Source organism: Onychostruthus taczanowskii, unplaced genomic scaffold (assembly GCF_017590055.1).
Source record: "Onychostruthus taczanowskii isolate IOZ18803 unplaced genomic scaffold, ASM1759005v1 scaffold10, whole genome shotgun sequence".
Lineage (NCBI taxonomy): Eukaryota > Metazoa > Chordata > Aves > Passeriformes > Passeridae > Onychostruthus > Onychostruthus taczanowskii.
Window position 1 is genome coordinate 10,969,141 of NW_024496526.1, and position 24,440 is coordinate 10,993,580.

The 24,440-nt window shown below is 38.7% G+C and overlaps 1 protein-coding gene across 1 annotated transcript in view; it reads right to left on the bottom strand.

The window, feature by feature from the left end:
- Positions 1-24,440, bottom strand: part of NCKAP5 (NCK associated protein 5) — a 354,576-nt gene that overhangs the window by 52,804 nt on the left and 277,332 nt on the right. The window contains exons 11-14 of the mRNA XM_041406435.1: positions 10,648-10,752; positions 7,001-7,189; positions 2,687-6,531; positions 1,816-1,993 (exon numbers count right to left, since the gene is read on the bottom strand). Of these exons, the coding sequence (XP_041262369.1) occupies positions 1,816-1,993; positions 2,687-6,531; positions 7,001-7,189; positions 10,648-10,752 (4,317 nt within the window). The remainder of the gene's footprint in view (positions 1-1,815; positions 1,994-2,686; positions 6,532-7,000; positions 7,190-10,647; positions 10,753-24,440) is intronic.

Here is a 24,440-nt window from a genome sequence, read left to right on the forward strand (position 1 = left end):
TAAATAGTATAATTAGCATTTTTCCATTATTTATGTACATTAAGAACAACCTTTGTAGTTCCTTCACAAATTAAGTGTGTTTCTTTAAGATATACTTCAAAGACTATTATTGCAGCATTTAGAAAGACTTCACAAAATGACACACAAAAAGCACAGCAAATTATTGCAGCATTAGAAAATAATAAGTTAGAAAGAAATTGTAGAAGCAATGTGTCGAGTTTTTGTACTTCTGTACAGTGAAGAAAGCTGTCAGGACCATTTTAAATGTGGCATAGTTAAACTGAGTGGCTCTGATAAGGGGCTCTGCTCTGCTATCTAAGTTCTAGATCAGTTGGATTGAATTTCCTGCATATTGCACATTTCCAGACTTTCATTCTCTCTCTTTCCTTTCAGTGACACTACAAGGACAGCCTTAGATATGCTTATAATTTGTGGTTTTATAATGCAGGAGACATCTACATTTTCAAAGGAGAGATGATACCAGAGGAGTCAGGAGGAAAGTTTTCAAACACATTCATTTTGCATATGTTCTCTGTAAGGTTTTTTAAAAAAATGACCTTGCAGATGTTCTCAGCAAAGACCTCAGTATTAAACAGTAAAAAAAAGAAAAAAAAAAATTCCTGAATTTGAAACTATGTATGGAATGTCTTGAAACTATGTATGGAATGCCTTGACCTCAAGCATCCTCAACATCAGCCCTAAGCTAAGAGTTTTTTCCTTTCCCATTACAAAGCTTTTTGTCATGTTCCCAGAGAATGTGTATTTCAGAATCCCCCAGTTGTATGTGCTGCACTTCAGTAACTCAGTTCTATCAGAACAACAAAAACAACAGCCTCGGCTTCAGAGCAAGTATTATATTTGGCACAAGTTTCCAGGCTGTTTGTTGAAATTGTGGTGATGGTTAATAATAATAATAATCATAATAATATGGACAAGGCAGCTATCTCAGGAATGAGGAAAGAATGCTATAGGGTTAAAGCATTTCACTTCTCCTTGTGCTGGACTTTAAAACATCATGGGGAAGGTCCTTGCTAGGCAAGACATTGCTCATTAAATTCTAAAGTTAATTAAAAGAAGCTTCACCAGAAAGGGCACCCCTTCAGCCTGACTTTAGGTTACAATCCTGGACTCCGTGGGAACGCTTCTCAATGCAGCAAAGTCAGTCCAGAACCAGACTCTAGCAGCTAACAGAAAACAGGGTAACTTTTCTTCTATGTTACAACATTCCTCCCCTCTGAGTAAATAAAATTATCAGGTACAGTTAGTACCTTATTAAAATATGAAACTAACTACAGGCCATTAACAGGGAGATTTTTAATGGCACAAAGTGAGATGCAGGTCCAATGTATGTTTTTTCTTTTGAACATTCCCTCTTAAGTGACAAATATTCCCAAATGTGGTCAAATGATTTGCCTTTTCCACAGCAGCAGTGTACTTTTTAGGTTTAATGACTTCTATAATGTTCAGAGGAATGTTCCATACTGGCATGCAATTTTAAGGGAAAGGGGAAAAAATAAAATAAAAAAATGGTCCTATCATTTCACTCTACTACAGTATGATTATAGCATCATTGTGCATGCATCTTCACAGGAATTGAATTGCCAGCCGAAGCAGTAGAATCTTCATGACTATCTGTATAATGTGGCCTATAGCCAAGCTGCCAACTTTTGTATTAATTCACAATCCTCTAGCTACACAATATCCTTCTATCTTATATATAAACAGTTATTATCCTGTTTGCCTGCAATGGCAATAAGAAACACATCCAGAAGTTAAAAAGAAGGTAATAATGTTTTCATGTATTGAAGCACTTACCAGGGTCTGATTCTGCATTTCCATATCAGCTTTTGTGTTGCTGTTTTTCCTGTGGTTTCCTTGAGAGCTGATAGAGTTGCTGTGAAGAGAGGAGCCCTGGGAGCTGCCCTTCGACACACTCCTGTAGGAAACATTATTTGATCCACTTTCTGTCTGCTGAGCTACTTTCTTATCAACTCTGCAGGTAGAGAGTGATTCCTCTGATAAATTGCATTGCCCTTCTTCAATCACTCTACTTTCCCATTCCTTTAATGTTTAAAGTAACCTCTCTGTATCTTTCTGTCTCTAGACCTTTGAGTGATAAATGTTTCTAACTAGCCTTGATCAAACCTGTCACTTGCAATTTCAGGTAGTATATCAATTTAGCCTTTCACAGGTGATGATTTATATTATATTTGGGACTGCTGTGGGGCAAACGTGAAAACATAATATACCCATTGCTAAGTTCTTCTGTGACCAAAGGTTGTGAGAGCTGGAAAGGTAATTAATTCTGACAAGTTACCAAATATGTGTTTTCTGGTTACAGTACAGGAAGATGGAATACATTAAAACATGTACCAAATTACCCTCTATATTTACACACCATCTGCCTAGATTCTTGATTTCTGGAATAATTTGAATTATCAGCTTGGATGTAACTCGTCTATCTTTAATTTCAAAGACCAATGGTTTGGTTAAAGTAACATAAACAAAATTATCATCTCATTGTTAATGTTTGGGGTTTTTTTCCTGTAGAAATTAAAGTCCCAACTGTGAACCTACTGTTTGCTGCTGTGCATTCTTAGCACAAAAATAACACGCACTAAACATCTGGGCATCTGTAAAGCTACATGGATATCAACACATCCCAAATTGTGTTCTGGAGTTTTACCTGTTTAAAAGCTCTCTCATGAAGCTGTCTTTTGGTGAGTAGGCAGCTGTGGTAGAACCTGGGACTTGTTCACACTCAATCTCACCAGGAGAGTCTTGGGAAGGCTTCACAATTTTGCTCTCCATGGCTAAAATGTCACCATTGTCAGCTTTCCTGTTAATTTGATTTTCTATTTCACAGTGCTGCTCAGTTTTCTTCTTTTCTTTTCTTCTCTCTAATTTTGCCTGCTTAATTCCAAATCCTGAAACTTTTGTATCCCTTTTTTCCACCTTAGTTTTAGGAACATCAGTCTTCCTGCTACTCAGTGCTGGGAGCTTACTCTTTCGGAAGCCAAACCAACTGGCTATAGAAGGCCCAGTCTTTTGCTTAGTCTCCACAGTGGGGGATTTGGTTTGTCCCTGACCTTTTTGCACATTTTCTTGAATGCATAACATGACTTTCTCCTCTATTGTAGGTTGCAGAGATGGTGAACTCAAAAGATCATTAACATTCTCAGAGGTTTCTGCTAATTTTAAAGACATTTGCTGTCTTCGTGACCTTGTTGCTTCCAGTTTATGAGGACACTTTACTCCATCAAAGCTTTGGAAGGACAAAATTTGTTTGGAAGATACAGTAGCTGAGGCTTCTAACTCCAGTTCTGCTGGCAGAACACTTTTTTTACCTGCAGCTTCATGCTTAAAGCTTTCGGTGTTTTTCTCACTCTGCACAGATAGACTGCGTGCCTCTTTCTGAGAAAATGGTTTGCTTCCATCACATTTTGAAGTGCTGTGAAACTGGTCTGCTTTTTGAGATGGTCTGAAGGGCAATTTGCTTGGGCTTCCATGCTGGCTATTGCAACTGCTCATATTTCCAAGAGAGCCTTGTCTAGGACAAGAATTTTCTGTGGATTTAGTAGTATATAAAAGAGCCTCTGGTGCCACTGCTGTCCCAGGAGCAGCCTTGATCTGAAGCCCTTCCATGGCTGAGTTCTGCCTCGTTAGAGAATTCCCTCTGTCAGAAGTGTTTGTAATAATCTGAGTCCGTACTTTCACGAGACCTTCAGTCACAGGGGCAGATGGCTTCTCCCCTGTGTGAACACTGAAACTCTGACTCCGAGCTTTCGCTCCGTTCATGCCCAGAGCTGGCTTCAAGTGCGACTTGTTGCCAGAAGAAACAGACCTCTTAACTAATTTGTTTTCTAATCCATCTCCTCTGTCTACCACCAAGTTGCAGCTTTCATGTGAATGAGCTGATGCCGTATGCATACTAAGTCCCACAGCACAATTATTTTTCACTTCAGAATCGGATCTGGAGTCCTTTAATTCCGCATCCGTTGCACCTTTGGCGTTTACGCACACCGACTCACTTTGCTTGTACTTACTGGAACTCCCATTACTTTTGGAAGCTGCATTTATACTGTCCTTCTCCTGCTTCCCCGGAACAGTAGAGCTCTTGCGGAGAAGCTGGGGAGATTTGACAAACAATTTCAGTCCTACAGGGAGACGGGTTTTCATTCCTCTCTCATTAGAGTTTTGAGAGGCGTGTGCAGCATCGCCGGCATGAAACAGCGTTGACGGGAGATTGTTTACCTGAGATAGCAGAGGCTCACTTGTGCTCGTCGTGTGACACTGAGGAGTTGTGGGGAGAATGTTTGGCATCTTTTGTAGCTGATCCAACCCACTGTCACTGGAAATATTGTTTTTGCTGGAATAGGTGTCTTGTGAAGGAGTTGTTTCCAGTGATGGACAGCCTAGTGAAAAGGACCTGGCTGTTTGAAAATCTGTGCTGGAATACTCACGATTCCTGTGGAGACCCACCTGATTAGGGCTTTTTGGGCAGGCTTGCTTTGTGGAAACTTTGGAAAGTCCTTGGCATGCACTGTGGGATTGCTGAGGTGTGCATTTATTTTGCATAATTCCTTCTGCATTTTCTTGAAGGTAAGATAATTCAATTTTGGCCCCAGAAGATACATTTTTTGCTTGCATTTCATGACTAGATTGATTATGAAAACCAGAGTTCACAGTTCCTTTTAATGGAGATGATTTCAGTGCATTTTTTGCTGTTTCAGTGGGACCAGCTCCTCCTAACTTTACTGCTCGAGGTGGAGAATTAGCATAATTAGGCCGAATCAACAGGGATGTTGTCCTGCCTGGAGGAAGGGGTGGGGATGGAGACCGGGCTTCCACAGTAGCTAAATCACAATGAAAGTCTCTGGTTGGAGGTTCCCCATAGCTACTGGGCTCTATAAGGTGCTGAGGCAACAGTGGTGATGCTGGACTCTGACTCTTTGGATGCTTTGACCCATCTCCTCTGCCAGGACGTTTCAAGTCAGGCAGGGCATGGGCAGGGGGCTTTGGAACCTGAAACTCGACTTTTGAATCAAAATGACGAGGTGGGCTTTGAGCCTTTTTGAATCTTGAAAGCTTTACAGGTGGCAGAGCAGGTGATTTCTCAAGGGCTGTGGGGCCCACTGACAGAGCTCCAGGTGCCTCCCCACTTTCAGTCATCAGAGTTTTCTGGGGAGAAAATTTACCTCTGCTGGGTATTTTAGTTACATGTGGCTTTTGATTGATTCCAGCATGCACAGTGGAGCTTGAATTGGCCTTGCATGATGCATCATACACTGGCTTCACTAGATTCTGTCGTGAAGCATTTTGCTGTGTCACCCTTCCACAGCGTGAAGATTCACCACAGGTCAGGGGGACAGCTGTATTTTTATTCCCTGTATTATCTTCAAGAGTATTTTTCCCAGTTTCATCTTCCTGTCTTTCTGAAGCAGTGTAGTTTCTAGCATTGGGTCCTGGCTGCAAATCAGTTCTTCCCTGAGGTATAAATTCAGTGTATTCCGCACTGGATGTAGTTTGTGGCTGGTTGATTGAAATCTCATTTCTTGTTACAGTGACAACTCCAGTTTGATGTGAGCTGAATTCAATTGGCTCACCATCCTTAGCATCGTATATTACCGTAATGCACTCTTCAGAAGAGGTCTTCTTTATAACCTTTTGTTGTTTAATGAAATTACATGGCTTCGGCCTAATGTCTGGGTGAACAGGTATCTGGTTCTCTTCTTTGTCAGTAGATACAAACTGAGAATTCTCTGTGACTTTGAGCAAGTCAGAGGTCTTTGTGTACTTCTCAGGAAAGGGAGTTGCTAATAAATCTGAGGGACTTTTCTCATCACTGCTTTCTATATGCAATTCATCCAAGACTTCATTGTCATCAGTGTCTGAAAGCTGAATATTAAAGTCCTTCCAGCCCATATTAGAATGGCTTTGATTTAACTGTAACTCAGGCAGCTTTGCTCTGGTGCATGATTTTACTTCTGCCTGAAAGCCACTGACAAAACTAGTCAATTTCTCAGGTCTTTCCTTTGAATTAAAAAATGAACTTCTTTCTGGCAAATGTTTCCTGTTAGGATCCCAGTCAAAGAGACTGTCAGAAATGCTATGAGTTAATTTATTACAATAGGTCCTGCAGTCTTTGCTTGGAACTTCCTGCAGCAACAGTAAGGATGAAGAGTCATCATCTGCATCATCATGGGAATCTGAATCATAAGAGAAAGTTTTGTTGTGTTCAATGCAAACACTTCCCATTTCCACTGGCTTACAGTGAGTCTGTTCATTATGGCCGCCACACTTAATTCCAGGGGAATATATTCCTTCGTTGGAGTTCATGCAATCTTTGTAACCCCATTTTGATATTACTGAAGGTGGTTCAAGTAGTATTTTTTGCTCCTGCAGTTTTTTCAGCCCTTCTAAGATATGGTTTTCCTTGATACGAGTGGGAGGTAGATCATCTGCAGGACTTGAGAGGTTGCTTGGGAGCGAAGAACCAATGCTTATTCTCTTATCCCATCTCACGGATGACTGTCAAAAGAAAATAAAAATCACTTGTGTTACTCACAAGTGCTGTCAATAAAAGTGTTACCATTTTGGTAAAGAGATGGAAGAGTTGCATAAGGGCATTCCATTCCATTCTTTTCTATTTAAAGCAAAGTTCTTTTTTAATAAAGGATTTTACAGTGGTGTGAAGGCTGCAGTGCATTAAAAACCTGTAGGAAGAACAATGTGAATGGAAGGATTAAGATAAAGAAGAAGAGCAGTTTGGACTATGAAAGGAAGAATAAATGTCTGAACAAATGAGGAGACTGTAAGTAAGCTGGAGTGATAAAGGAATCACTAAAAAAATTAAATGGTGGGGTAACAGTTTAGTGACAGCTGCTTTCAATATAAAAGAGAGAGGAAAGTAAAAAAACTTCTGAAACAGGCAGCTTTTCAATTAATCTTGTTTCAGATTAACTTAAAGTGATACATGAAGAAAATTAATTTGATTTACCCTTTTGCTTGTCTTTCCATCATTCCAAGTGTAGGAGGAACCACTGGAATATTCACTGCAAGCACTTGAGAGGGAGAGTTCACTGCTACTGCAGCTGCTCCGAGGGTACAGGTGGCTGGAGCCTGTCATATTTAATTGACTCTGGAATTTCAAGACAGGTATGCTGGATTTCACATTCTGCTGGCATTCCTAAAATATGAGAAGAATTTGGAATATCTTATGGGTAGAAAATGATCATTTAACTTCTCCTTGATTAAGAGTGGCAAAGAAAAAGCAAGTAAGCCACTTACACCTTCCTCTCATGCAATTTAGCATCTGGTGAATTTAATACAGAGAAATAAATTTAAAATTGCTAACACTTTCGTTTGTCAGGGGAAAAAATCCACAATCCTCAGTGTTTTCTTCTTTGTTCTTGGACTAGTATAGTATTCTGCTCTTCTTATTGTAAAGATTATTCTGAGTCTACTTGAATTATGCTTCATACATAAGCAGCGTGCAACGGTAAGATACAGAAAACAAAGTTATAAGAATACAAGTACATCTTGACAACTGCATTATAGCCCCACAATGTAACAGATGAGGCTGCACAGCCTGGACAAGGTAAATTAATTTAGTATCCTGAGCAGAATGTCCACTGAGAATGGAATCTCTCCATTACAGTCTAATTTTGGTTTCCTATCTAGTTCAAAGCTTTGTCTAAGAAACTCTCTGACGTAGGACAATCCATCTTCGTGTCGCTCGCAGACAGCTGAAGCCTCTTGCTTATGCAATTTATTGACACTTTATGGCTGCCTTTAGTACTTGTGTAGTTATCGCCCCTTTCCAAATGCAATTTCAGCTGACTGTGACTAAGTGCCAGCTTTGAGGAAGAGAGTAATGAAGAGTAGATAGCACTTTAGGTAAAATATTAAACCTCTGTAGGAGTAGCTAGGATGCCTTTAATTTGTTTTCAAACTAATATTCTTGAGCCTAACAGCGTTGAAGCTTCTTTAGTGTTAAGTGCTTGCACTATTCTCCAGTTTCCTTACAGAATCAGACATCATTTTAATTACCAGGAACACCAGACATGACTACATGAAAAGAGGTTGTAATGAGGTGGGGGTCAGTCTCTTCTCCCAAGTAGAAACTGATAGGACAAGAGGAAACAGCTTCAAGTTGTGCCAGGGGATGTTGAGATTGGATATTAGGAAAAATTCCTTCATTAAAAGAGTTGTCAAGCAACAGAGCAGGGAAGTGGTTGAGTCACCAACCCTGAGGGATTTAAAAACTGTGTAGATGTGGCACCTGGGGACATAGTTTAGTGTTGGGATTGATCTCAAGGGACCTTTCCACCCAGTGGTGGGTGAGAGGTTGGATTTGATGATCTTAAGTATAGGTCTTTTCCATCCAAAGTGAATCTATGATTCTGTGCCTTCGTTTCATAAAACTTCCCCTTGGATTTCATTAACGCAAACTGAAACAATATTTATTGATTTTTGTATGTAGATACATTTAAAATTAATTTTGCTTAAATGAAGAATTTACACTTAGGAAGAAACAAGAAATCTAAAGTTATTGAATCCATAAAAAAATCATCAAGGCAGTGTGTGCCCCAGACCCAGCTTCTTCGTGGAACAATACTCTTTGGAACAACACTCAGTTTGTAGGCACTTCTCATGCACTGACATGTTTGTTGGCCTTCTGCTAATTTCTTCCATTTATTCCCCCATGTTCCTCCCATTTATTACTACTGGGGTTGAACCTTTTTTTTTCAGCTGAATGGGAGAGAGCAGAACTTTTACTGCTGAGGAGTTCATCAGTACAGCTGTTCATCGCTCAGCTGACATCATAATGTTCAGCTTTTGACAAACCTAACTACAGGGAAAATCATAATTCTTCGTCACAGGCAAAACCTATGAATGGGAAAATCATTTAGAGGTACCAAGAGCACATTTCACCTCTGGGAATTATTGGTACATGTTCTCCTTGGAAGCCAAATGGATGCAGGAGGAGCAGCCTTTAAATCCAGTGGCTCTGGGAAGAATACCTCTTTCAGCATCACAGGCAGGCTGATGCCTGTGTTTTTGGCTCTGAAGCTGATTTTGCTGTTTTGTTGAGACAAATGAGTCTTTATTTCTGACACTGCGGTTCCCCTGGGAGACCCCCTGCCATCAGCCTGCTCAGCTGTGGCAGTGTCACTCCTGGGGAGGGGGATGGCACAGAGGCCAAGGGCAGCAGCTGCTTGTTCTGGCTATTCCTCTGCATTTTGGCTCTGGCATTGGGAAAACACATCATGTGGAATTCTGCCCTTTATACTGGGCTGTGTCCCAGCCATCACAGCATTCAAGGGAAAGACGCCTGTAAATCATCTCCTGTAAGAATCTCCTGCAGGAGGAAAGAGATCACAGCACAGAGACAAGTATTGCCTTCCTGTCATCTTCAGCTTGTCTGAAAGCCTCTCCAACCTCTCACTTTGTTTCCTTTGCACCTAAGAGAGGAGAAAGGCATTTGGTCCTACTGTTACAGCAATGGGAAAAAATGGAGCTATCCAAGCAAAGCAAAAGAACAGTATATTACTGCAATCATCTTTAAGAGAGGAGAAAATGTGCAAAAAATATCATGTCACTCCAGATTATGAAGTAGGGTATCTACTCAATTTCTAGATAGCATTCAGATCACTTGAGAGAGTGGATGGAGTTTTCCCCTTCAATTTGCCTTTATTCTCTAAATTATTCAAGAAAGTACTTTGAATAGCATGTTTATGATGCATTAATTAAATACATTTAACTTGCATATGGGTCTATTAACTGACATGGTGAAATTTTAATTTTTATAATCATGACTTTTTAGTCATTACCTTTAATGAAATTAGAGTAAAAAGGCTTGAATGTAGTATTACAGTTTAAAAATGTAATTTTCACTAGAAATCAAAGAAAATTGAAATAATCAGACCATTAAAGACACAAAACTCTATATTAGAGCAACTTAACCTGAAGGCTTAATTCAATATAATGCAAAATGTTGCTAGCATTTTTGTGAACCTTTGAAACAATGCCTTTTCATTAAAGTATGTATTACAAGGGAGATTACATTTTTGTTGACACTCCTATACCTCAAGATCAAAGGCACAAGCAGGTTCAATGTTCTGTTCTTGTACTCTTTGTTTCCCTGTATATGATTTTTGTTTTTTAAGCTACTTTTCTCTTTGACAATGAAACATGAAAGCCACACTGTTGAACGTTTTGCCAAATAAGCACAAAGCTCATTCCATCTGAAAAAAAAAAAAAAAAAAGCAGAGCCCATGAATTTTTAAAAGTTCATACATAATATATCATAAAAGTGGGATGAATAATACGGGGCACGGGCTTTAATAAAAAGCTCCTTGACCATTTCTCAGAGATTCTGAGATGTAATCAATACCCAAAAAGGTGTGTGTGGGACATTGCTAAGATTTACGCCTTTTTTGCACACAGTGACACTATCTGCTCACTATATCAACCGAGGACACAATATTGAATTTCAGAGAACAGAAGGAAGTAAAAGCATTGTTATCTGCCTCAACAGTGTTCCAATTCAGAGATCAGCTTTATGGCTCTTCCCTGACACCAGACTTCAGAGGAGAAAAGGAGGTTCCAGATGAGGGGCGCAAGGGCAGCACAAACACTCACGAGCATCTGAGCATCAGCACTTCGAGCTTGCACCAGGCTTCGGTTTCGTTCTACTTCTGAAAGCAAATCCCCAGATGAGAGGTCCAAGATGCGTGAATGGAGTTTCTGGGGGGGCAGAAGGGAAGGAGCAAAGCATGAGCATTTGTCAGATATTCAGCAGATCAGCATTTTTAAAATTCCAAACTCTGCTGTTAAATTTCAAGGGAAATGAAGAGCCTGAGGTAAAAGAGGATTTGTTCTAATTTGAAATGTTGCTCTTTTTGCTTACTTTGTCCAAGATTTCCTGTCTGGAGGACAGATCATCCTTCATCCAAAACAAACTCTACTTTTTCTTCTAGTCACTGCTTTGCAACTTATCATTACTTCACACACAATAACAAATGAACACGAGTCCCACCATTATCCACAGAGTTTGACAGGTTTCAGGAAAAAAAGCATAAAAATGAACTAAAAAATTAACATTTATAAATCAATCAACATGTTAATGTTGTTTTATTTACGAGCTGTTATACCTTGCGTGAATGATTGCAAAAGTGACCCTATTTTTAACCAGCATTGATCTGCTGAAGGCCTCCTCTGCACACATTTTAACTCAAAGTCATTAATGTCATCTGTTAGGAACAATTAATGTGAATAGAAAATAATTGCATCGGGGAACTGGGGACTCAGAGGATTTTGTGCATTAATATTCACATGCTGTTTGATTATATACACAGTTTTCTCAGTTTTGCTTGGAAGGATGGCTAAGCTTGTGCCTTTCCCTCCGTGTTCACCTGTACACTAATTCTAGGGCTTTCAATCTGCATTAAGTCTGGTTTGCTTTAATTGCAGTTTCAATAAAATCCATGATTTATGTGAATGCCTCAGCCAATGACTTTAAAAAAAAAAAAAATCTGCAGTCTTGTTAGTCCTGGGCCAGCACACCATGTAACAGGCAGTATGGATCTGACTCAGGCTCCATTGAAATCAATGCAAATGGACTAAAAAAATAAAACCCAAGAAATAAGGACTTTGGATCAGGTTCTTTTCACTTTCCCATTAATTCTCTAGGCTTGCAACCTAAGAGACCACATCTACCCCCTCAGCTTGGAGGAACACATGGGGCAGACCCTGGCAGGTGCTTTGCCAGAGGACTCCGTGAGGGATGCAAACCATGGAGATTTGTCGATGCTGTGTGAGTGCTGTGGGTGCCCCATCACCCTGTCCATCCAAAAAGACTGGCCAAAGAGGAAAAAAGCGTCTGTAGCCAGAAGAGCCTTCACACCGTGTAATAGTAGCTCTCTGCAGGGCCCTGAAATGCAAGGCACACAGTATCTTACACCCAGCTACTCCCCAGCCTGCTCTCTGGGTACCCAGTGCAGAAATTAATCTGCCAGAGAACAAAGCAGGCAGCCATTCCTACAGCCTCTGTTATCTGCATGCTCTGCTTCAGGCTTCTATTCCAGACAACCTAGGAAATTTAAAAAAAAAATTCTAATTATGAATTTAGGAGTCATTTCTCAAGAGTTACTTATTCATCCAGGTTTATTAAAGAGGTACTGTCATTGCAAAGAGGTTATGGAAAATATTTTCAGTGATCCATATTCTGTATAAATATGTGTTATCCAATATATTGTTGAATAGATTAAATAAAATGCTGCAAGCACTCAGTATCCAAGATACTTTTCATTACAAATATTAACTACATCCAGGCTATGTGCTTTTAACATCAGTGGTGTCTGGTTATTCAGCATGCACCATTCAAAGTTCTACCACTGGTATTACTGTCAGGTGTTTGTTAAAGATTTAAACTCCAGGTAAAATGTCTGCCCAAAGTCACAGATTCACTGACTTTGTACATTTGTTCCTCTTGACAATAATTCCAACTGCATCACTGAGTCACCAGAGAATCCCACTGTTTTCAGAACCAGAATTACTAGTGCTAGGAACAAGTGGTTTGCAGACAAATTAATTACCTTCTCCAGGGAAACCAGTCACCTGAGATATTTTAGTGGAAGTTAGAATAGTCAGATCTGTGCTTTGGAGGTGATGACTGGGGACAGCTGAGATGGATGAACATTTATAGGTGAAAATGTATTTTCCCAGAAAAAAAGAATCCTAGAAATAGTGCTAGAAATTGTAAAAGGAATTTTACAATTGTAATACTGTCTTCCCATTTTTCCACTTTCCCATTTTATTATTTAAATGGGAACATATAAACATTTCAATAAGGGAAACAAAATATTCCCCTACAATGTCATCCAATGAAATTTAGTGGTACTTACAGAATACAGAATCTGTGTCAGACATAAGAGCAGAGATCAGTCAGAAAAGGCAGAAATCAGGAACAATTTTTGACCAGTGATCAATCACAGCCCAGCTGGAAACAGCTCAGGGTTCTGGGGGTCCCTCCCCAGTGGCTCAGTGGGCTGGGCTGCACAGGGGTCACACTGTGTTTGAATCACCTTTGCCACAGTTAAACTCTCTAAAACTGCAGTACCAAAGGCAAATCAGCACACTAAAATGATTAACAAAGAAGGAAAGTGTGTTCTCAAGATGTATAATGTGATTATATTTCTGTATCAAATGAGATCATCACACTGGGAATATTTCTCCCCACACATATGCAAATAAACTAACAGAGGTGGCCAGAACAATGACTAGCATTAACAAACAGCATAATAAAGTTTGAGGTCATTAATTAAATATAATCACACAGCACTGAAGCAAGTCATCCAATTACAAAAGCAAAGCGTAAGAAAAAATGTTTCTCTTTAATTTATTTTTCTTTTTCCTTCTCCATTGTCTAATTAAAGAATGGGGAAAACTCTAGCATTTGTTAGAAAAACTCATTAATGATGCATTTAAAATCAAGTAACAGATTGTGCTAACTATGTATCTTGATTCTGATTTCTTCTCAGATACACAAAATGTACTGTGTCCTTTATGGTTATTTTCAGATGACAGTCACATAACTAGATCAAGGAGTTACTGCTGCCTTGAAAATTGTACAGTATTAAAATCACTGTTGATGCTATCATGACACAATGCAACAAAAGGCAGGCCACTGCACAGAATGACTTCCATGGAAGAGATCACATCAGCTTAAATGAATACTTAACTACGAAACTCAGGAGTTGCAACTACAAATCCAAGCTATCTGCCCCATTTGTTGGTGCCCAATATAATGATAAAGGGAAAATGAGCAATACTTAGAGGTGATGGGGACTGCCTGGACCCCTCTGGAATCAGAAAAGCATCAGGATCACTGGGCTGCAGACCTGAAAATCCACATGGAGCTGAATACAGCAAGGACTGGGCCAAGTTCCTTGGAAATTACCCTGTACTGAGTACTACAGGGCAGGTGTGGACTGAAAAGTTGGTTACATCTTAGCTTGACTGGACCCATGTCTCTCCAGAAAGGGGGTGCTGAGAGGCCAGGGCAGAACAGAGGGTTCTTCTCTGCAGGTGCCTGTGACCAACAGCAGCAAAACTCCACCTTCACCTGAGAGATTGATGCAGAAAAGGCAGTGCCCTTTGTGGTTCAAGGCCAAGATTAACTCCTGTAACCCACATGAAAAATAAAAACAAAGTAATTGATAATTTAGGTGGAAACCTATTATATCAAGTGCAATAGGAAACACAATTATCTGGCAGGCAGATAACCAATCCATCAACCAGCAGCCCAGATCCCCTCCCCCAGCAGCATTCTTATTAAGACTTTCTAGGAAGATAAAAGAAAGCTACTACCTGCTGGCAGAAGGCAATATTACAGAGACTCCCCTAACCATTGTGCCTCTTGACTCTATCTCTGCAGAATATCTATCAGTTCCCATCTCCTTTTTAAACATCTAATGGTCTGCAGCATTGCCAGAATAATTTTCAATGAATTATGCCAAAGAGTACACAGCTCTCCAATATTGGATGAGTTAATTGCTATTAAATCAATTGGCTTTGCTTTTCTCACACGAGCCAAAGTCTATCATTCACAAAATTCTCTCTCTAGATACCAAGGAGACATTTTCATCCTGCTGCTCCGTGCCAGAGCTGTAAATGCTTGTTTGGTGTGTGTGGCCCTCTCCTGTCTTTGCTGTTTTTCAGGGCAGCACAAACCTGAACAGGCACATTCTGGCCTGCTTCCCTCTGTAGCCCAGCCACTGAAATTGGGCTGGCAGGGAAAACCTTCTAATTTCCACTGCACCATAAAGGCAGTAGGCATAGAAGGAAAAATATTATCAGGCAAAATACTGATATATTATTCGTTTATGTAGAAGCATAATCTTTCATTAAACAAAATGCTGATTTTTGTAGTCCTTAGATACATTTCAGAGGGGAGGTTCAGCTGGAGATGAGAACATCCTTCACCTATTCCACCAAAAGTTACCTAGAGTAGAATATGCACTGTTCAAAAAAAAGGTGTGAACTTCTTATCCACTAAATATTCCAGAATTAAGGAGAAAATTAAGTATAGTTAAGCAAAAAATATGATAAAATCTCCAAAAATAGAAATCAACTTTTCCTTTAGAGAAATAAGACTTTGGAATATATATTCTTTTGACATATGGAAATTCTGCCTTCTAAAGAGAGTAGAACACATGGTTATCAACAAAAACCAGCCAAATATGAAGCAAAAGTGAAAGCTGCAAGAAGATGCTTCCACTTTTTTAATTCTAATAATCACCAATATAGGAAATATACTTGCAACTGAACACTGTGTACACACAGAAATGCCTGATGTGTTATTGCACATAATTGATATCACAAAACCAAAAGTATAATAATTATTTTCAGCTCTGGAAGTTATCTATTTAATAGAAAATTCAGAATTATTTCCTACTATTCACTTCCTATGAGCAGAACTTCATGGCTAACACTGTTTAGTAAAGGAAAACCAGGTCTAGTGAATGGTATCCTTGTCCATGGCAGGGAGGTTGGAAACAGATGAGCTTTTAGGTCACTTCCAACACAAAGCAGTCCACAATTCTATGAAAATTATTCTTTCTCTTAATATTGGGCCATGTTTAACCATTTACAGGATGGGGGCTAAAACTGGAGTGAAAAACGAGCATATTTTGACTGTTTAAAATTCAAAGCAATTAGATGTGCATCACTTAGATCTCTAAAAGCTATAAATAAAGCCCTGCACAGGCAGGAACATCCCACTTCTGATTGCAAATGCACCACATTCAGCTAGTTTTTCTATTTCTCTGTTGCTACAGGGTATTTTTGGTGGGAGGAATGGGTTAACACACAGTAGGTGAGCCCCAGGATAACTCTTACAGTGGTCTGAGCAAACAGTTGGAGACTTTTATTGATCCTACCCTCAGCTCTTTAAAATACAGGAAACAATCACAAACATGCAGTACTGCTCAGTGGTGATAGGAGGATGTGTTGTACATAAGTGAATATTAAAGGATTAACTTTAAAATGCATTTCAGTAAGCTAAATGAGTTCTTAGTACAAAATTAAAAAAAAAAAGGAAGTTTTCAGCTAGCCTTTAAATTTCAAGTGTGTGGATCTAAATTTTCCATTAATCTAATCAAAATACTTTCATGGAAGTTCTAATTTGGTATTTTCCATCTGTTTTTGTTGTTTTTCCCTCCTACTAGGCAAACTTTTCTAAGAAGCCTTTACAGAAGATGCTAGACTTTAAATCCAACTCTAGAATTAACAGGGGTTTGTCAGTTTGCTGGCAAATCCTCTGGGTGAGTTTATTGAGAATAAGGCAACATCCAAGACAAAGTACAAGGATATGACACTAGAAACATTTGTATGGAAGATTAGGGTGCTAAAACAACATCAGAAAATCCTGCTAACAAGGCAATTCCAGCACAGAAAGTAAAACAAAGTTTGATTTGAGTAATCTGCTATTTCCAACTTGCAGCTCTCTATTACTATTGAGAGATCCAGAGATGACAAAATTCAGTGAATTAGACACAAAGCTAACTCCAAAGGCTGGAAACTTATATTCTAGGGTATGAATTGGGAGGCATTAAGCAGGCATTTGATGTACAAACACCAACAGCATAATCTCTCTGTATTCTTCAGAGAGTTGACAACATTAATGTAAGGCAAAAATTACTCCTGTTCCAAATCCTTAGTTTTATTAATTTTTATAAACTGCCTTAAATAAAAGTTACATTGAAAGACACAAAGTAATCCCCTCTGATCCCAGTTTGCATTTTATATGTCTATCAGTGTTTTCAAGCTCTGAGATTCCAAAGTGTTAGTTCTCATTTTAATAGCACTATGGTAGGAGTCTGTAAATATTGCAGTAATATGAAAATGAGCTAATTTAATTTCTTAGGAAAATGCATGTATAAAGTTCCCTGTGGTTTGTAATTACTGTAAAGTCAACAGTTTACATCAATGACCCAGCAATCAGCTACTCAGAACATGAATAATTAATGAAAAAATGTTTCAACGAGCTTGCAAATGGAAGACTCCTTGGAGTATGGTGAAACAGCCGTGCTGTGAGAATAGTGATGTGCAGGAGATGAGACTTTTATTAAGTACATATTTGTATTTTATCTCTTATTTTTCTAAATGTCTTCCCATTGATGTAACACTACTCAGTATGCCAATTCCACTGTGCTAAATGAGGGCCAGCACCACGTAGGTGCTGTGAATTATGGCAACACCAAAGAGTGAAGGGCACATTCTGCACATGCTGACACCTGCTGTTTTTACACTGTCCACAAACAAAACCATTTTGTTTTTAACACTCCAGCGTTGCCAGAAAGAACAACTTTATACTGAATTTATACTTTATACTTGGAAACAACTTTATAGTGAATTCCTGAAACAGTGAAGAACTATACCATTAATCTTTTCTGGAATGTCCTGCACATGCTATCTATGCTTCAGCAATAAAAAGTGGGCTGGTTTTTATTATGTCACTGTATTTAAGAAATGCTTTAATATAAAAACACAGGAGAAATATTTTACTTCTGCAACAGTTGTATTATCAATTCTTATATGAATAAAAGATACTCACTAATTTCAACATTTCATACAAAGACAGCCAGTGATATTCCTGGTAGCACAACATAACATTGGTCATTGCCTTTGCGATTCCTACAGTTTAAAATCCATTTTCACATTCAGTTTCTGACTATGCCCCAAAATAATCTAAAGGAATTAGGCAGACCTCAGTGAGATCTTCTTATTGACATTTATGTTGATCAATGTTGGCTCTACCAGAATTGGAATCTACAGATCAATTCCCTTATTAGATTCGTTCTCAGTGCTGCCATGATCATTTTATCACAGAAGCTGCTGCCATCAGATGCTGCTTTATCACTTTATAATGGGATAAGCTGAAGCTTTCCTCTGGCATAAAGCTGGAAATGATAACTGTCTGAAGTCTTTTTCTTTCACAGATTTTCAAAAATGTCCTAGTTAAATGCATAGGTCTGTTTTAAACACTATTTTCAACTGAATTTACCTAAGCAGCAATAATTTTTGTCCACAAGAAAATTCCAGTTCTCAAGGTGTTAAACAAACCCCAATGCTAACACTGAAGACTGCCTTATTAATCACTTTCTTCTTGCTGAGGCTACGAGCCAGATGACAGAAGAAAAGAGGCTCAGAATGAAGATATGACAGAAAAATAAAACTGGTCTCAGGAACAGTAGGAGTTTTATATGGACACACAAACACACATGCAAGCACTCCAAAATAGCACACACAATACATACACAAGGTTTGTCACAAGTGTTTTATCTCGTTTTGAAACTATGCAGGGACATGGTATTTTTAGTGAGAGTGGTGTTACAGCTCCTGTTGAGAGAGGAGTTCATCACATTAATTTAAATCTCTGATAAAATAAATTAGCTTTTTTATTGCCAGGTTGAACTACAGGGCTATGATTGTTATGTATTGCTACAATCTAAGTCTTAATGGCATTTTAGCCCTGTGGTGGTCAAACAGAAACCATTTCAAACCTTCTAAAGGCTATTAAAACATGTGCAGATGTCTGGAAAATTAATACTATTATCTAACACTAACCTTTTGCCTGTAGGAGGAAAAGAAGAGAGAAGACTCAGGGAAGATGTTTTAGATCAATACATGGCAACCCAGGAGGGCAAGCTCCGTTTCGCAGGGAAGTTCATTGGCAGTGAACGGGGGATTCAAGTGAGCAGATTCATCCTTATTTGGATTTCACTGAAATCATTCATTTACTCAAAAAAGCCCACCCCAAATTACCAAAACTTAAAAGAGATGAGCATTGTTTTTACAATCCTTCCTCACTGCTGTTTCCCAAGGTCCAGCAATTTAGGCATTGGAAAGGTTCATTCATTTAAATGACAAGAGCATGAATTTGTCAAGGTTAATGTTGAACAAGCCATATATTCTTTGCCTCAGTATTATGCACAGAAAGTTACTCCATTCCTCCACTTGTTTTTCTTTTTCTTTTTTTTTTTTTTTTTTTTTTTTTTGTGTGTGTAATACTGTTGAAATGTTATGTAGATTGAAAGGAGTTTAAAAGTAGGAGGAGAGTTGCAAGAACTACTTTTATTGTTAGTTTAAGCCTTTTACATACATATTTTCTCTCCAACACTAATGCATTGTTTTTATCTCTGACAGAATAATTTCTAATAAGAAGAGACGTTTTTTCTTGAATACCTGGATACAAGGTACTTGATTCTATTCCTTTTCCTCAAAGCACTTACTTAAAAGTATGATTTAGAAAGAATAAGTGGGTAGATTCCCAGCTGGTAGGAATTATTGCCTTCACTTCTGCTGAGAAAATAATTTCCACCAGAAATTACCCAAACTTCTACTTCCCAAACTTCTACTGCTTTTCAGAAATAAAAATTCTAGATGGTCATAGGTGTGCATTTCCAGTGGTATTTCATTATTGAAAGTCCCAAATCTGACCACAAGGCCTCCAGATGGCACTTCAAGTTCTTCTAGGTTTATCCTACACACACCAAAATCTCGGGGCTTGTGTAGGACACAGCACAACTCTGGAGACCTGATGCTCTCAACAAACCTTAGCTGTAGCCTTCTGGAATCCCACCAACTTACTCTGGAGGGATGAGAAACCTTGGAATGATCTCAGCATCAGGCTGGCCCTGCAGGCCAAGCGAGGCTGAAGCCCAGGTGAGGAGGGAGAGCTGGTGCTGGTACCAGCAAGGAGGGGGCACGGATGGCCTGAGGACACAGCCCTGCACTGCCCGTGCTCATCTGCACCTCCCTCGTGTTGCCCCAGCCAGCAGGAACACCAAGAGATGGAAAATGCCAGTCTCAGCTCCCGGCAGAAAAGGCACCATTCCCTCCAAGCATTACCTAGGACCTGATCTGGCCTTGGGAGGGCTAGGGCTAGGTCTGGCATAGGATGGCATGGAAAAATCCCCTCTCCCACCCTGCAGCCAGAGGCAGCCTGGCCCAGATTGGAAGTTTTGCCCCTGGCTCAGGTGGCTGAGGGCTGCAAACCCTCTCAGCAGCTGTCTCTGCTCAGGAGAAGCTGGGCCAGCCAACTCCTGACTAGGAATCTGTGCCCTTGTGAATTGATCGTTTTCTCACTGTGGATAAAACGGGGCTTAAGGAGGTATTATATAGGAATTTCTAAAGGGATCAGCTCCCATTTTGGCAGTAGCTAGATTTTTACAAGAGCTCAGCACAATGCCTGAGCACTTGAAAGTCTGGTCCCATGTGAATGAAGGACCAGAAGACCTAAATGAAAGGTTAAATCCATTTGTTATTCCCCCAGGAAAAAGTAGCAGGTGAAGACTGGTGGCAGGGCAGAGTACCCCCATATTTCTAATTATTGTCAAGATCTCCTAGGGATCATTTAGTCGAATAAATCTAAGTGAGCCTCTGAAACACAATGCTAATCTCTGATTCATGCTCACACTTGCAGTATCTATAATTCATAATAATTGTGCCTAGATCTGTGACTGTGCCTGCAGCTACTTACAGAAAAAGTACACAAGGCTTATTTAGAGAAAAACAGTTAATAGTAAATAACAGAAACTTAAAAAAAATGATTGAGCATTTCTGCTTTTAAAATATAACTGAATATAAAAGTTTAGGATCAAAACACTACAAAATTAAATAGCTCATTTCTGAAATTGTATACCAGAAAGATGAGCTGAAAGGTGGGAGTATATTTGAGATTTTTAAAGCACTGCTATTAATTCATGATGCCATTGCTTTGGCAGTCTGTTTTCCATACTTCTAATGCAGTAAGATGGAGTTTAATTCGTAATGTGGAAGATGCCCTTGTGATGCACACAGGACACAGACAAATCACTGCCCCTTCCTGCACCCAGACATTGCTCAGTGACTAATGGAACACAGCCTGCCCACAACTAGAGAAAGGAAGGAGCAGGATGAAGGGATGAAGTCTAAAGATGCTAAAAATACAGAAAAACTCCAGGCTGTCAATATCACATTGTTAAAGATTTAATGACAAAGGTAACTTTTCCTTTCAGCTCGTCCTTATCAAGAGAGATTACAGATGGTAATTTAAGAGTTAAGGCACTAATGGACTCTTCAGTTTCACTGAGCACCTCGTGCTGATTTTATCTTGCAATACAGTATTTCACATTCTCAGCGAATCAACAGAGATTTAGTCAATAGTGCCATGGCCTTTGGATGAGAATTTGAATCTTACCAGTATCCAAACCATCATTAAAGAAGATAGGTCATTTGGGAAACAAAGGAGAGCATTAGTAAAATTCAATACTAAAAGAAGGGGTTGGTTCCTTAGATGTTTTATGATTCATCATGAGCAACATTTTATTCTAATTATCAACCCTTTATTCTATGTGCAGTGTCTGTAAGAATATACAAAAAATATAAAGTATATCAGAGGAAAATTATTTTTTTCCATAACAGATGGCAACAGAAAATACCTATTGAGTAACCTTATGTGCTTCAACCCACTTAGCATAATGTTAGTTTGTTTCATTTGATGGAATGTGTAATTTTACATTACTAGCAATTCACACTGGCCTGATATAATCTGAACAGTTTAAACGTTATGAAGCAGAGCACTTATTGGCACACCTACTTCTCAGTAAAAAGAGCCATGATTCTCTATTGCTTCACATCTTCAAAGTGCCACTGCACTTAAATAACAGTAACAAAAACACAGTAATAAAGTAAAATATAAATGAGGTTTTATATGTATTGAATGTAATAACAGATGAAATTCATCCTTTATCTATTATTTGTTTTGTATATGCTTTTGCACAGCTATCCTTTCTTTAAATCTCCAAGTTTTAAAAAAATAAAAATTAACTACATACTTAGCTCCATTAGCACAAAAAAAAGAAAATCATAGATCTGTAATAATAAAGGTTATAATTCTATAGAGCTTTAGAATTTCAACAGAGTCCCACTTTACCACAAGACAGAGCCCTTTAAATCTTTGAATTAATTTTATACATTCTTTTGGTATTCCATTTGAGAGTTACAGAGTGTGAAATATGTACTATGATGAGAAAACAATTACCCTGCACACCTGTTTCTTGAGCACACTGCATTTAAGCAGGACTTGCAGAGGCTACTATTTTATTCCAGTGTGAAATCCAAAAGGGGGGAGGCTTTAAAAGCTGACCTGATGATATGAACTTGCACTTTTATATGTAACTCATGGCTTGTAGGTACCACATCACAAACTGTGATAAGAACAAATCCATGCTAATTTTTGCTGTCAGAATGTCTGATAATTTTTTTTTTTCCATTTAGAAAGGAAATCTGAATGAATTGACTCTTGGCTTAAATAGAACTATATATTCAAATAAATAAATTGCAACCTGCAAAACCAGAAACACATCAGACCACACATGGATGTGTTGGTCACATAAAACAGAAACAGATGAGTAACTCAGAGTTTTCACTAAGTTCACAACCAGTCTCTAAGCAGTCTCTAACACTTGACCATTTATGCAGGGATTCACATGGAAAGTTGCTAATAAATTTTGTTAATATATTTAACAAACAGAGCAGGATGAAAGAGCAGCCACAATTTAAGCATTACTGTAGGGTAAATATAACTGCATGGGATAAAAAAGCATGTCTTTTTAATGTTTATTAAGAGTGAAGCACAGGGCAGGTTTGCAAAGGAATACAGCCTCTCCTGTTGTTTTTTTTCCTATAAATTTTAAAATTTATTCCCATATGGAATATACACAATCAAGGAAAAAAACATTAACAATATTCTTGTGCTTAATTACTCTGTCCACATACTTGCTTAGGGTTTCAAATGCCAGATTGGATTCCTGCCATCATGTGGCTCATCACTGATAATAAAAATCTATGCATAGAATAAAGAAAAACTGTTGGTTCACTCAGTGTCAGTTGCTTATTTTTCTTTGTCTAAAAACTGACAGTAAAATCTCACTTTTGTTGTCCAGGCCTGTCACATCAGCATAGCCCCACCATTCTCCTGACACGTGCTTACTCTGAAATACTCTCTTTGCTCTTGAGTAATGCCTTCATGTGTCTTCAAAACTTAAAAAATATTGCTCTCCTCAGTCAAAATCATTCATAAATACTTCACCGAGGATCACTTGTGGCTTTCTTGAAGATTATTTGCCTGTTTGATTTGCTGGTTTTGCAATAGCTGTAGCAATTTATTTTCATCAGGGTATTGAAAATGGCTCATTTTTAGACTCAGTAGCTGAAATTTATCTATTGAAAATTCACAGAATGTCATGTTTGTGTTGATGTGGAAAACCTTCCATTGGTGTTCTGTGGAACCTCTCCAGGCTGGTTAAAATACTTGGACAGAGGAATGCTGAGCAGCTGGGGGTAATTTTCTCTTAAATGGATTATTATTCCCATCAGAACTACATGCCCTGGGAGCTTAAGTTTTGATTTTGTTTGAGAGCAAATTGGTGAGAATTGAATTGCTGAAATAAGGGACAACAGTCTGACAAGAAGGTAAATCGCCAAAACACAAATTACTGATGTAGCAGGCCGATCAGGTCGGTTGAGCTGAGTTCCTCATACTAAAATATTGTTCTCCACTGACCCTCTCACTGCGCTTTGCTTTAGTCTGATCTGTTGTGAGAGATCTTGCCCTACCTCTACTCTCATTTCAGCATCTCTAACAAACATTTTTGTGTTCCTTTATCAGCCTGCCTATCTGGGAGCCCCTTCCATGCACCTGCATGTCAGATACACCACCAAATTCTTTTAGGTATTGTGCTGCTGCTGTGCATTCAAAACTAGAAATCATATGGTTTAGGGAGATTAGGTCTAGTTTTTCCATAAGGGGAATGTTTCCTTTCTTTCCCTCATCAGTGACTTTTTGGTCATCCATTTATCTAACCAATTGGCTCTCCTAAATATTTTATCTCTGTAATATTTCTCCAGCATATATTTCGAGCTACAAACAGGGCAAATAATAAATATGGTCTATAATCTATTATTACATGTTGATGATTTAAGCTGAGATGAAATACAGACTTTCAAAGTTTTATATTTCTGTCTTCTCAGATATTTTTGGTGAGTGAGGACATGGAACAAATAGTAAGTAGCTAACAGTTTACTGAGATAAGGCAAGATTGGAAATAATGACATCACCATCCTCACATGAAGAATGTTCTTTAATTTGTTCTTAAAAGTCTCAAAGAAACTTGAGTATTCCATACTAGATCACTGTCTTGATTCCTGATATACAGAAGCATTCTTACAATTTCTCATGGCTGCAAGGTTGGAGGCTCATGTTGATCCTGGGGTAGGATCTCCAGTACAGTAACTGTGCACTTTGGTAGCCTTGACCTGGAGGAATTAATCCAGCAGGGCAACAGCCTGAAATCTTTTGAGAACCATAAAAAGAGTAAAATCCAATC